Source organism: Sciurus vulgaris (genome assembly GCF_902686455.1).
Source record: "Sciurus vulgaris genome assembly, chromosome: 15".
Classification (NCBI taxonomy): Eukaryota; Metazoa; Chordata; class Mammalia; order Rodentia; family Sciuridae; genus Sciurus; species Sciurus vulgaris.
The window spans coordinates 56,879,637-56,892,935 of record NC_136476.1 but is presented as its reverse complement, the minus strand read 5'-3'; the positions used below and the strand labels follow the sequence as shown (position 1 = coordinate 56,892,935).

Genomic DNA, 13,299 nt, shown 5'->3' with positions numbered 1-13,299 from the left:
TTGGCTCCAGAGTGCACCTGCCCACCCATGTCACGTAGGGCTGTCGCACTACACATGGGGACAGGAGACCGAGGTGTCACATTGAGGAAGGACTTTGGTACTCAGATTTTCCAGGCAAAGAGGGGGAGAGTCTGGAATTTCTTCTACACCCTGTTAATGCCATGTTGCCCAAAAGTGGGTTGGCCCGTGTGTTTTCTGCCACGTCATGTGAGGCATGTAAAAATCTAGTCACTTTCTATCGCATGCTGGGCACCACGTGTACAGAGAGCGGCCAGGGCCTTCCCACCCTGGCGGATCCTGACAGGTAGGGCCCCAGCCTTCCGGGACAACAGGAAGAGGGGAAAGAGCTTGTGCCTGGGCTCGGTCAGACCCAGCTCTGCGCTGGTCCAGTGCGGCAGGGACAGGTCACTTGGCATCTGAGCCAGAGCTCAGACCCCAGCGCGTGAAGCACTTGGTCCATGGTTCTGATCCTTACCATGGCTGTGCCAAGCCATCTGTCCCCTGCCCTCCCTCTGGCCATCACTGCCCCACCCCCCATGCTGTCTTCTAGAGGCATTCGTCACCACGCTGCCCAGAGCCTCGTGGTTTTTCTCTGCCTGACCATCTGCTGGGCGTCCTCCTCCCCCGCCCTGGCCCACTCTCCATGGGAACCAAGACGAAACATCTCATTCCAGCCACGCAGACAGCTGGAGGAAGGGTCCTTTGAGGGGGCCGTGCTCACTGAGCACCTATTGTGTGCTCAAGCTTCTCTGCATTATCATTTGCCCTCACTGCTACCCCAGAGGTGGCCTTGTTCAACCTCACCCTGCACATGGGGACAGGGATGGGGTTGCAGACGCGGGAGGAAGGAAGCCGCTCTCATTACCCGCTGCAGAAGGGGCAGGGCTGGGTTGAAACGGGACCTGGAGGGCCTCCAAGTGGGGTCCTCTCCCTCACTCCTGTGTCCCCCAGACCTTGACACGCTGGTGACTGGCTGGCACCCTCAGGGTCACCGCAGTGGCATGCTGTGAGGCCTTGCGGCTCCTATTTGCCATTGCACTGTTTTTTCTGTAACCTACGTATTGGTGTAGTGTCCACTCGGGTGAGTTTGGTGGAACACCTGTGAAACAGGAGCCGTACCAGGTGGCCTTGCACAGAGGCAAACCTCAAATCTGGTCTGCTGACCCCGGACAGAGCAGGGTGGTCACCCAGCTCGAGTAGGTGGGAAGCCCTGCTCCCGTCCGCTCCACTAGACTCGAGGCTTTTTCTCCCAGACAGTTTGTGTGCTGGTGGGTGAGAGATCCCTGGACCCTTCCTGGGCCTGCCTCACCCACAGCCATCCCCAGCCTGCCTCCAGGAGGCTGTTCCCCTCCACAGGAAGAGCTCCCGTGCCTTCATCATTCCCCAAGTGTGCCCTTGGAGTGTCAGCGAGGCAGGATGTTAGTAGGTTCTTTATGAGGAAGGATGAAGGGGTGTGCGTGTGGCTCAGTACGTCGGGCAGAAACTGGGTCAGGCCGAGCTGCAAGATGGTCTAGGCTCTGGGTCTCCTCTGCCTTCACACTGGGCCCTGCACAGGCCACGTAGCCTAGGGGTTTCCCACTCTTCTCCAGGTACTCTTGGACGGTGCTGGGGAAGCCCTGGGAACCACCTCTCTTCCCCCCAGTAGCTCTCCACAGATGTGGCCTGTTGGCGGTGGGACACCTGGGTGAGAGCGTCTCCTGCCATTGAGAAAGGGGGGCCCTGCTCAGAGGCCTCTCTGTTCTAGGGGCTTTCCAGAGCAGAGGGCATCATTGCCCAGCATCCATGCGTGTCCTATCGGTGGGTGCAGGTGTCTGAGGCTCTGCTGGCCAGAGGAAGTCCCCTAACCATTGCACCGAGGCCAGCTGGTCCTGCAGGAAGGCTGGCCTTGTCATTCATTCACTCAGAATGTTAACTGAGCATCTCCCCTGGGCCAGCCCCAGGCTCCTGCTCTGGACCCACAGTTGAAAGGACTCATCGGCCCTCAGAGCAATGAGCAGAGCAGTTAGAGCGCCAGGAGTCGGGTGGCACGGTGTGTGTGAGCTCGGCGCAAAGGCAGACCTCGTTTAACGGCTCATGCTCGGCCTGGGCAGACAGCGGGAGAGCTGGAGCCGGTCCTGGGCACAGCAGCAGGCGGGGAGGAGAAACAGCACCCCGAGCCAGGGAGGGCTACGACGCCGCTGATGACTTGTGTGGATTATATATCGTCAGGGAGGGAGTGAGTTAGATATTTTTCTTTCTGATTTCCAGTCCTTTTTAGTAGAAGCAAAGCATTATCCTGGAAAGAACTGACCCAGGCAGACCTAGCACTGGCTCTGGCTCAGCCATTTCTCACTGGGTATTCAGGTATTTTTCTCCATCTCCTCGAGTCTCAGTTTGCATTTTGGTTACCAGAGTCTAGGCTGTCCCCAAGGAACTGGGAACCAGATGAGCTGAGAACCCTTTCCACCCTGGAGCTGTGCAGATGTGAGGAAACCCAAACATGGCTGCATGGTTCATCTCTCCCTTTCTCTCCTCCCCCACCCCTTTCTTCTCTCCCACCTGTCCCTATATCGCCGTAGCCGGGTGGGTGAGACCAGAAGAAGCAACCTCTGGCAAGAGGTAGCAGCAGCTTAGATGGCTCTGCTGGCATCAGAGCCCCAAGGAGCGGAGAGTCATCCAGTGGACCCCTGCCTCCAGCTGGTGCCTTGTCACTGGGATTCCTGGCAAGGTGGACAGAAAGAGGAAGGCTGGGCCCGCCATCGGAGCTGATCCAGCAGACAGCGAGGGAACCTCTTGTTTGCCCCTGCCTTAGAGACACCTGAAGACATACAGGCCAGGCCCAGGGCTGGCCAGCTGCAGGCATCCCCCCTGAGCTGTGCACCCAAGTAAGTGCCACCTGCAGGGCCTAGGACCCTTCCTGGAAGGATTCTGCAGGCCAGACAAAGGTGACATCTGCAGAAGGTGGAGCGAAGCACCGTCCCATGGCCGTCTTGTTCGTTCCCAGCAAGTTGATCACCTCGTGCTAACCAGTGGGTCCAGTTGGACATGTAGAGAGACCTGATGTTTTCCCTAATAAAGTTGACACCAAACTCTGGGCCTGGCTGGGGCAGTGAGCTCCTCCCCAGGTGAGTGGGAAGTGAGCCCCTGCGCTTGGGAGTTCTGCACTTGTCAGGTATTTCTCGAGGGCTGGGTGGGCTCCTGCAGCCTCAAGGTGCTCTACTAAGAGTGGACTTCGGCTCTGCCTTCCCTTCAGCTCCTCAGCTGAGAGGCCAAATGGCGAGTGGGCCACTGAGCTTAGGGATGACAGAAGGGACATAGGTGAAGAACCATAGGGGTGAGCACTGGAAGCCAGTGCACCTGACTTCAGGTGTGCCCACCCAGCCAGGCTGGCTTCCCAAGGCCACCAGTGCCAATACCCTGTGGGAGCCTCTGGGGCCTTCTCACCAGGGTGACACACAGGGCCTGGCCTTCCACACTGAAATCTTGTGGTGCCCAGTGGCAGGGATTGGCCTTGCTCCCACCCTCACCTACTGTACCCAGGATGCCCTTTTTGGGGGGGCCCAGAATAGGTTTCCATCTTCCTCATGTCAAACACATTTTAAAAATGATTATTTCCATGCAGGATTTGAAAGATTTTCCTTTGCCAAACTGTATGTTAAATAATGGTGGCTTTGTCTTCCTTTGTGCTCGTTCAAGGCATAGAATATGGCTCAGGAGCTCTTCCAGCATGAGCTGTTAGGGAACTAGCCCCTGGGTCGCCAAGCGCTTCTGGGAATCGCCTTGCCTCTTCTTCACAAGAACCCAAGTGGCTTACAGTCCTTTCCGTCCAGGTTAGTGCCTAGGAAGACACCAGTAGCAACCAGCTTCACCAAGGACAAGCACAGCTCACAAGGGACACTTTGGTTTGAATGCAAGTCTCACCTCAAAGTTCACATTGTCTTTGTGGGTCTTAGTCCCTGGTCCCTTGGTCCCTGGTCTCAGTACCTCCTATCAGGTGTTTAGCTCCAAGGGGCATTAATACAGCAGGGTGGGGTCTGGAGAAGGTGGAGGGAGGCTATGGGTATGGGGCCAGCTCCCCAAGAACACTCCAGGGACAGAGCTCCCAGGACAGAGGCATCCCCCCAGGTGGGCACAAGAGGCTAGGAACCTATGCCAGGTGGTTACAGAGGAAACTTAAGATTTTGGAGGAGGAGTGGGGCAGGCAAGTGGTCCCACACACCTGTACAGGTGAGGGTGAGAGGCAGTGAGTTTCCCTGGCACTGAGATCATTGATTTTTCTGGGCTAGCCTTGAGGCCTTGATTCGGATGAAGTTTCTTCTCCTTTGGGAGGGGCAGCGTGCAGGGAAGGGAGTTTTAGTTTTACAGATGTGTGAAATTCAAGTCTGAGAAACACGTCTAGGGAATATTGAGGTCCCATCCAACCTCTTGTCTGTATGAAAAGCTGTAATGGGAAGGGGAAGTGGTTCTTCAGTGAGTTTAACAGAAGGACATGGAACCCAGCAGTTCCCCTTCCCAGTGTGCGCTGCAAAGAAATGCAAATAGGTATTCACACAAGAACCTGTCGAATGTTGACAGCACAGTTCACAGCGGCAAAAGGTGGACACCACTCCTGTCCCTCAGTGGATGCATGCACAAACAGGTGGTCTGTCTACAGAATGGAATCTTATTTAGCCATAAAGGAATGAAGTGCTGATTACATGCCTCAGCCTGGATGAAACTTGAGAACCTGAGCAGAAGAAACCAGACACAAAAATCTACATATTCTGTGACTCTCTTGATGTGGAATATCCAGAATAGGTGATAGAAAGTAGACTGGAGGCTGCTACCAGCTGAGGCTCAGGAGATGGAGAGTGACTGCTAATGAGTGAGTTTCCTTGAGAGTAAGGAAAATTCTAGAACCAGATAATGGCGATGATTGAACTGAAAGCCTGTGGTGGCAGACCTAACAGTGGTCAGGGAAGTTTCTGTTCCGGGGTGTCGCCACAGTAGAGAGGGCCTGCAGGGGAACCTAGCATGTTACCAGCCGAGCACCCTCGGTCTTGTTCATCCCTAGCTCTTCAGTGGGAACCATTTGTGCCCGTTCCAGGGTCGCCTCTCCTTCCTGTGCACATGCGCCCCCTCTGGTCTCAAGTCAGTGTCCCCAGAAAATACTTCACAAGCAAGCAGTGTGAGGTGGGGCCGCCCTGGCCCTGCTGGTGAGGGGCAGGGTTCTGTGAAGCGCGGAGGTCTCCGGGCCGCGGTCAGCACCACCCTGTGCCCACCGGCCACTTCTCCAGCCCTCTTTTTCCGCGGGCCTGGGAGCTGAGCTGCTCCTTCGTGGGCTTGCCGCTCTCAGCAGAGTAATTGTCTCTACTTTGATCGCAGTGGAAACCGCCCGGCAGAGGAGTGTTCACAGGAGCCCGCGTTGGCATGGACACGGCCGTAGGGCCCCTCAGGGATGCCGCTGCGCTCTCCGCGCCCCTGGTCCTGTCCTCGCTCCCCTTCTGCTGCGCATCCCCTCTGTCCCCTTTCTCCGGGGTGCATCCCCAGGCCAATCCCCAAGGACAGGCTGCAGGCTTATCACTTCAGGGTCCCTTCCCGCAGCCCACTGTGCCAAGGGTGCTACAAGGTGAGACTGTTCTCGGAGGGGACTCTGCAATGAAATAGGACCTAGAAGTGGAGGCTCCCAGATGACTTCGTGAGCCTGGTGGCCAGGCTGGCCTGAGTCCTCACTAGGGGCAGAGGTCCAGAGCCTGACTTCTGGGGGAGTTTACACCCAGGCATGCAGCCACCCTCAGCAGCGAGTGACCGTCCTGGTGCCATCAAGGCACTGGGGAGGCCCCGGGGTGTGAAGAGCTCAGCACCCTGGGTCCACTGATGCCGTTACTCATTTTTCTCTTGCTGTCCCTTGCAGGTCAGGTCATATGAACTTGTCACCAGAATGGTGTAACTCAGCACAGCCACTTTGACCACCTCAGAGTTGGCAGTCAGAGGAGTCAGACTAGGCTACGGACCTTCCACAAGGTAGCACTTCCTGTACTTTACATATTTAGTTCTGCCCATCAGAGGTACCATTGGTGCTACCCATTTAACAGATGAGGAAAAGTGAGGCACAGGGATGTTAAGTGACTTAACACTATTTAATGCACCTGATACATTTCACAAACCACATTACTTAAAGAAAACAAGAGTTGGGGTCAGGCAGGGGGAGCCAAGGTAGAGACCAATTTTGGAGCCCTGGTGCACTTAAACAGGTCACTTAGCATTTCTGGGTCACACCAGTTATTTTTGAGTAAAGTTCATTTTTCCTTTTAAAGAATTGCACAGGTCATTATCAATGAATGCATTTTGTCATGTAGAGTGTAACAGTGACATTTTTATGTCCTCTATTGAGAGCCCTTAGGTCTGCTCACCTTTCATGAGAGCCCAATCCAGGTGCCAGAATATGCAGGCTGGGGGACTGAGGACAGAACCTCACACCTGGGAAAATCCTCCAAATGGGATCCCAGCGGGGCCACTGAGCTGCTTGAGCTTTCTACTGATGTGCACATGGCTCTTTGCAAGATGAATCATTCATGACCCCTGCTGGGACCCCCACGTGGGGGCTCAAGCCTACAACCCCACCACTCAGGAACCTGAGGCAGGAGGCTCCAGAGTGTGAGGCCAGCCTGGGCAATTTAGCGAGACCCTGCTTCAGGATGAAAAATAGAAGGGGCTGGGGCTGGTGCCTCGTGGTAGAGAGCTTGCCTAGCCTGCGTGAGGCCCTGGGTTCCGGCTCCAGCAGCACACGTGCACGCGCACACAGTACTGACTCTGTGCTCTCCTAGCTGCGGCCTTGCAACTCAAAGTACGGGTGCTGGATGACCCCTTTGGCTTCCCCAGGACATTGGTGAGAAGTGCAGGCCTCTAGGCCCCAGGGGATGCGTGCGCACACTGCAGCTTGAGAAGCAGTGCCCTCACTTATGTGGGCACTCGGATGCAGTTGCCCCTCCACCGAGGGACACACACATACCCAAGGTCACATGGACAGTGAGGGTGGCACTGAGCCTCACCCACGTCTCTCTGGTCTCTCTGCAATCCAGTTCCTACTCCCTGTGGTTTCACATGCACACTTGGTCAGCTCTCCCATCCATCAGAGGCACCCTTGTTACTACCCGTTTTATGGAGGAGGAAAGCAAAGCATGGATGGTTAAGTGACTCGCCAGAAGATGCCCCACACGGACGTGGACCCAGTGTTTCTACGGAATTGCCCATTAAGGAATCCTAAGCAGAGTGGACCTATATTCCTCCTGGTGTAGTGGACCCCTGAGTCATAACATGGCTTTGGGTCCTGCCAACACCACTGAGGGCTGAGAGCAGGTCACCTGGTCCCCGAGGCCTCATTTTCCCATCTGCGAAATGGAGGGACCACGGAGACTGCCGCAAGGCGCGGGGCAAAGGTCTGGGAGCCCTAGAGCAGGGTGGCTTGCACGTGTTACTTAGTGGCTTCTTCTCCAGGGACCCTGGCAGGGTGGTAGAAGAGGAAGGAGCTTAAAGAACAAGGAAGTTGCAGTAGGTGGAACTTCAGGGTTGCCATGGGAACCAAAGCGCCAAGGCTGATCAAGGCAGGAAATACCATCTGGTTTTAAACACCAAAAAGCCTCGACTCACACTGGACTTATTTCTGTAAACAGCAGAATTAACATCATCCTCCAGCAGCCACGTCAACCCAGAGCAATCTGGAGATTATTTGTCATTCACCTGATGTCCCTGGTCAGATCTGGACAGAGCCTGTCAGGAACTCCTAATTCATCAGCTGTCGCATCCAGAGAAACGTGGACAAGTCACTCAGTAAATCTGAGCTTAAATGGAAGGAAAATGCCCATCCCCCACCCCTTCTCAGGCTTTTGGAGCACAGAGGGAAGGCTGGAAGTGATGTCCAGGGGCAGCAGTGGGGGGACCTGGGGTCCCAGTCAGTGCCAAAGCTGGAAAATCCCTCAGCATCTTATCTTCTTGCGTCTAAGTTATGCGATTTAAAAACTGGCCCAGGATGGGATGGTGCCTGCCCAAGGTCACACAGCAGATCAATGTCGAAGCCGCAGCTTGCACCTGAGTCTGTCTCCTTCCCTCCCGTCTGCCAGGCGCATCTTCCTCTGACACTAGCGTCACAGCATCACGCCCCGGGAAACACCAGGCTTGGGATTTCTCTGGCTCCCTATGGGCTCTGTGAGACAGAAGGAGCACATTTCTTGAGTCCTACACCTCCCAGGGATCTGACACAGGGAGGCAGCATTTCTGTGTTGTTTTCTTAGGAGAAACAAGGCTTCTGTCAAACACAGGAGCTGAAAGCAATCAGGAGGAAAACTTTAAAGCAAGAGGTCTGTGTCCTTACATTTTCCAAACCTAGAGGGACATTCCAGTTTCTTTGCAGCCCCACAGCCTAGCAGAGGTCTTGTCAGGATGAGAACTTTTATCACATGGGCTACCCAGAATCATTTAAGAAGAGGGCACTGCCAGGAATGTGGGCCCAGGGTGGCACAGCGGTGCTGTGCAGCCTTGCTTGCCCTCTCTGAGCTGGTTTTCTCATATGCACCCTAAGGCATTTTGTGCACCATTTTGGAGGTTCCTTCTAGCTCTGACATTCTGTGACTTGATAGCCATTTTCTAAGGAAGGCTTGTGGGGTCACCTTGTTTGAAGAGCCTTGTTTGCTCTTCAGCCAACACGAACTGAGTTAAGAGGCTTAAGTCCCAGGTCCTTCAGCTCCCTGGCATTTGAGACCTGGGAGTTTCCTTGGAATGAGGCTTGAAGGCAAATGGCCTCTCTCGAGGACCAAGGGAAGGGGGCATCTGAGACTGCTTCCGTGGAGCCCCAGATCTCCTAGCTTAAACTGTCTGTCACCTTTGGCAAGTGATGGCCAAGTACATTCTCGGCTGGGTCTCCTTGGTGTTGCCTGCCCACGCCCTCTGACACCCAGGCTGTGCCCTGAGCACTCCGTCCTGTGTCTGGCACATGGTTTAGGCAGCTCCAGCTCCTGGCAGTGGGAAGAGTGTCTGAGGAGCTGGGAGCCCCACCCCAGCACCACCCCCAGGAACTCAGGAGAGCCTCCTCCTTGGGTAACGCCCCTCCCCCCATGTCATGGAGAGCCAGCCAGGGCCTTTTGTGGGAACCTACAGCTGCATCTCGTGGGGACTCTCACTCACCCTTTGCCCTTGGGCTCAGCGAGGTACTCCCAGCCCTTTTCCACCTGCTCGGAGCTATGGGAACCACTCCATCACTGTCTCAGGGGACCCACGCAGAGCCCAGCAGCCAGGTTGGAGATCCCTGGGGCTGCCAGCGCTGCAAAGCTGTGAGGGAGGCAGGACTCGAAAAGTGCCATCAACAATTTCTAACCTGGTACCCAGAGCAGGGAAAGACCAAAGAGAAGAGCTAAGTAAGGTCCCCAAGTAAATAACTGTTCTCAGCCTAAGAGCAGGAGCACAGCAACCCTAGCTCTGTGTGTGTGTGTGTGCGCGTGCGCACGCACGTGCCGTGCTGGAGGGCCAACCCAGGGCCTCCTGCATGCAAGGCAAGTGCTCTACCACTAAGCTACACCCCAGGCCTTTACGCCTGGCTCAGTCCTAGCTGTCTGAGCCCAGAGGATGGAACTTCATCTTTCTGAGCCTCTGAATTACTCAGTCTTCCCACCTGTAAAATGAGGATAATAAATCCTTCCTTCCCTGCTAGTTGGGAGCACTACATGAGGAAAGCCATCCCCTGTGCCTAGCACATAGGAAGTGCTTAAAAACTCTGTAGAGGTCACAGAGCACTTCCATTTACACTCTCCAGTGGAAGCTTCGGAGGGACAGGTGTACCTGGCAAATCCCCATTCAGGCCAGGGTGAAAGGCAGCTCAAACGGGTGGGGCGGCTGGTGAACCATCACCTATCAATTGCATGTCATCTGAGTCCACAGCTCCTGGGTCTCGTCTCAAATGTGAAATGAATCACTTTCCCAGCCCTTTAGAAAAATTAGGGGAATAAAAGTGAGCTTGAGGTGTGGCAGCTGGGGAGGGCCAGAACAGAAGTGCTGTCAACGTTTTCCTTGCTTCCTATCCTTACAGTTCCAGAGAGGGACCTTGCTTGGAAACCAGCTCTGTTTCCTGCATCTTCCCTTCGTATTCTGTGTCGCTATTTCCAGCTGCGCTGATGGTGGTGATGGCAGCAGCTAGTATATTCTCTGGGAAGTTGACATTCCAGAAAACTTAAGTCTTCGTGTGGGATGAATACTAGCGAGGAAAGCCGGCAGCGAGCAGGCCCTTCCCAGGGACAACCTACGGCATCTGGGCTCAGAGGAAATCCAAGGTCCTCTCTCTGCAGTTATGGGCTGAGAGTGGCCATCCAGGAAGCTGATGTGGTCAGTGGGGATGGACTTCTTGACAAGGAAAGCCTGGTGTGGTGGTGCATGTCTGTAATTCCAGTGATTCAGGAGGCTGAGACAGAAGGATCGCAAGTTCAAGGGCAGCTTCAGTAATTTAGCAAGGCCCTAAGCAACTTAGCAAGATCCCGTCTGTAAAATAAAAAATAAAAAGGGCTGGGGATGTGGCTCAGTGTTTAAGTGCCCCAGGTTCAATCCCTAGTACAAAAAAAAAGAAACCTCACAAGTAATAATAATAATAAGAAGAAGAAGAAGAAGAAGAAGTAGATCAGGCTACATGAAAGTTCAAGATGTCTTCTTAAATGAAGGCCACAAAGCGAACATTTGCAACATCCAAGTCTGATGGGTTCGTGAGGGATTGTCTCCTGCCACTCGGCTGGATTATACAAGAAATATTTGCGGACCAAGAAGAGGTCTTGGGGAGAGGATGAGGTGCGACCAGTGGAGAAGCATATGCAGAGATGCTCACAGTGCCCGTGATTCAGAGAAAAGCAATTGACAGCGACAAGTCCATTTTGTCCCCCTGGGTCTCACAGGTGGGAAAGGTGGAGGGCGCTCTGTGCTGGCAAGGATGTGGCTCCTGGGCTGCCCGGCCTCTGGGAAGCAGCCAGCCTATCCCAGTGACTCGGGCACGTCTACCTGCGAGCCAGTGCCGGGCCACATGAGCTCAGGTGGGTTCTTGTCCCTTACTGCTTCACTCTGTGTCATGGGGGTCTTGTTCCTGCAGGTGGCTTTTTCAGGGCTTCTTGTCAGCTGACTTCTGCTGAGAGGTCCTGACTGGCCCCCTTCTCTGTTCTTCAAGGGAGAAGTCACTGGCCAAGGGTTGTCTCTCAGCATAGAGCCGTACCAGCTTAGGGTGGGACCCAACACAGAAGAAGTCTGGCACTTGCTGTTCCACTGCCTTGGTGACATCCCTTCCCGAGAGATATCAAGCAGCAGACTGCTGGCGAGCGGGAAGCCAGGGTGTCTCCTGCCACTCAGTGTCAGGTGCATCTCCTCCAAAGGCCAGCTGTGACTCCACAGATCAGCCATGGGCCCAGCTTCCCTGGGTCACCTCTCCTCATTCTGCCCCTGCAGCAGGGGGCTCTCTCCTGCTGGTGCTAACGTCCAGGCTTCCCCCGTGTCCCCAAGTAGCCTCTCCATCCTTCTGAGCCCTGAGGAACTGGTTCCCACCTCCAAGCCCTCCTGGTAAAACCCCCAGTGGTTCTGTTTTCTGGTTAGATTGATTGCTACCTGGAATCTGGCAGTCCCAGTCCTGGGCACAGGCACTGAGAGAATCTCCTGAGCAAAGATGGACCAGGACACTGACAGAGTTGTTTGTGAACATGGAGAGCAGCAGCTGTTGGAGCCTCCACTGCTAGAGGAATGAATGTTTTATAAGGTTAGATAAGTATGTAACATGTGTCAGGCACGCTGGGGTGGGGGGAGAGGAATGGGCACCAGGAGGAGGGCCTGGCAGAGGGTGGATGCTGAGAGGGGCGGGTCTCCAGCCAGGAGAGGAGAGCTCAGCCTGGCGGTGAGAAGGAAGGAAGCACAGCTTGGCTGAGAGAGGCCGGGAGGGGAGGCTGCGGGCCAGCAGAGAGACAGCCCAGGGAAGGAGCAGAGGCCGAGACATGCGCTCTGCGGGGAACAGCACGAGGTGGGTGTGGCTGGGCCCAGGGGCTGTGCTGAAGAAGAGCTGGGGTCTCTCGGCCACGCGAGCCTCATCGAGGATTCTGGACTCTGCCCCGTGGAATCAGAGAAGGCCAGCTGCACTCTCTTAACACTCCCTTCAGCTACTTGTGGTGCATGTGCGGAAACCGAGGTCCAAATTGGGGCAGGGAACGGCCGAGGTCTCACAGTGGCCGTACTGGTCCAGAGCTCGCGGGTTCCTGGACTCCTGTTTAGGGAAAGCCCTCTTCTTTCCTGTCCTCCCAGCTGAGAACTGTGCTGGCTCTGGGGACACAGCCCCTTCCCTAGAGGAGTGCCACTCATGGGAGGGGACAGATGCAGTCAAGTGGACCTGGTGTGTGGTGCAATGTTCTGTGACGTTGGTGACCCTGAAGAACTGTCTCTGAGCATCCCTGCCTTTTAAAAACCCTCTTCCTTGTCTGTGACTTGCTTTCCAGAGAATATGATGGAGGTATCCCGTGCTGCCTTAAAGACACCAACAGCTTTCACCTTTGCCCCCTGGAAACCCTGAGCCACCACATAAAAACTCAGGCTACTCTGCTGACCAAAACAGAGACCATGTACAGAAGTCTTGTGGAACCTCAGCTGTCCCAGTCTTCCCAGCGGAGCCCAGCCTCCCACTGACCTGCCAATTGAATGTACCCACGTGAGTGACACTGGCAAGACCAGCAGAAGATGGAGAGAGAGGATGTGAGCTGGCAGAGGCAGTTCTGAAGCTCCACAGCCTTGGTGCTGGCTGGACAGGAGGTCTCGGTGCCCTGGAGGGGGATTGCTAAAGGGTGGGGGGTCCAGGAGACAGAGGCGTTCCCCTGGGGGGGTGACCGAAGACACCTGCACAGGAAAGATGGAATTTAATTTGGGCCCTGAAAAGTAAGTGGACTTCAGAGTTGGAAGAGCTTTCCAAATGGAGAGTTTTGTGTGTACAGAGCAACACGGAGGTTGGGGTGTGTGGTCCTGCAGGAAATGGAAGTGACCAGGGCCAAAGCAGAGCCAGTAATCACAATGAGGGATGGCAGTCTGGCTCTCTGCTTGGACAAATCCTCCAAACCACACTTTCAAATGAAAGCAAGCCCTGGCAACACTGTCATGTGAGTTAGGGAGGACCCGAGCCCCAAATGAATGAGACATCTCCCAAGGTAGCTCACGTTATCACCAGGAATTTAGGGACAAATAAATGCCTAAGCATAGATACAGAACGTTATTTTTTCATTGATTGTAATATAATTTTTGTGCACATTAAACATGTAGGCTTTTGGCAAGAAATATTTTCCTGAAAAA

The 13,299-nt window shown here is 54.7% G+C and overlaps 1 protein-coding gene across 3 annotated transcripts in view; it reads left to right on the top strand.

The window, feature by feature from the left end:
- Positions 1-11,699, top strand: part of ANKS6 (ankyrin repeat and sterile alpha motif domain containing 6) — a 56,524-nt gene extending 44,825 nt beyond the window's left edge. For 2 of the 3 annotated variants that reach the window (XR_013759494.1, XR_013759495.1), the window contains 4 exons: positions 2,559-3,104; positions 10,037-11,021; positions 11,153-11,337; positions 11,572-11,699. Coding sequence is in view for 1 of the 3 variants with exons in the window: in XM_079112245.1 (XP_078968371.1) it covers positions 2,559-2,602 (44 nt within the window). In the remaining 2 variants the exon portion in view is untranslated. Of the gene's footprint in view, positions 1-2,558; positions 5,156-10,036; positions 11,022-11,152; positions 11,338-11,571 lie in introns of those variants that run through there. The other variant, XM_079112245.1, reaches the window with a different exon arrangement.
- Positions 11,700-13,299: the final 1,600 nt, after the last annotated feature.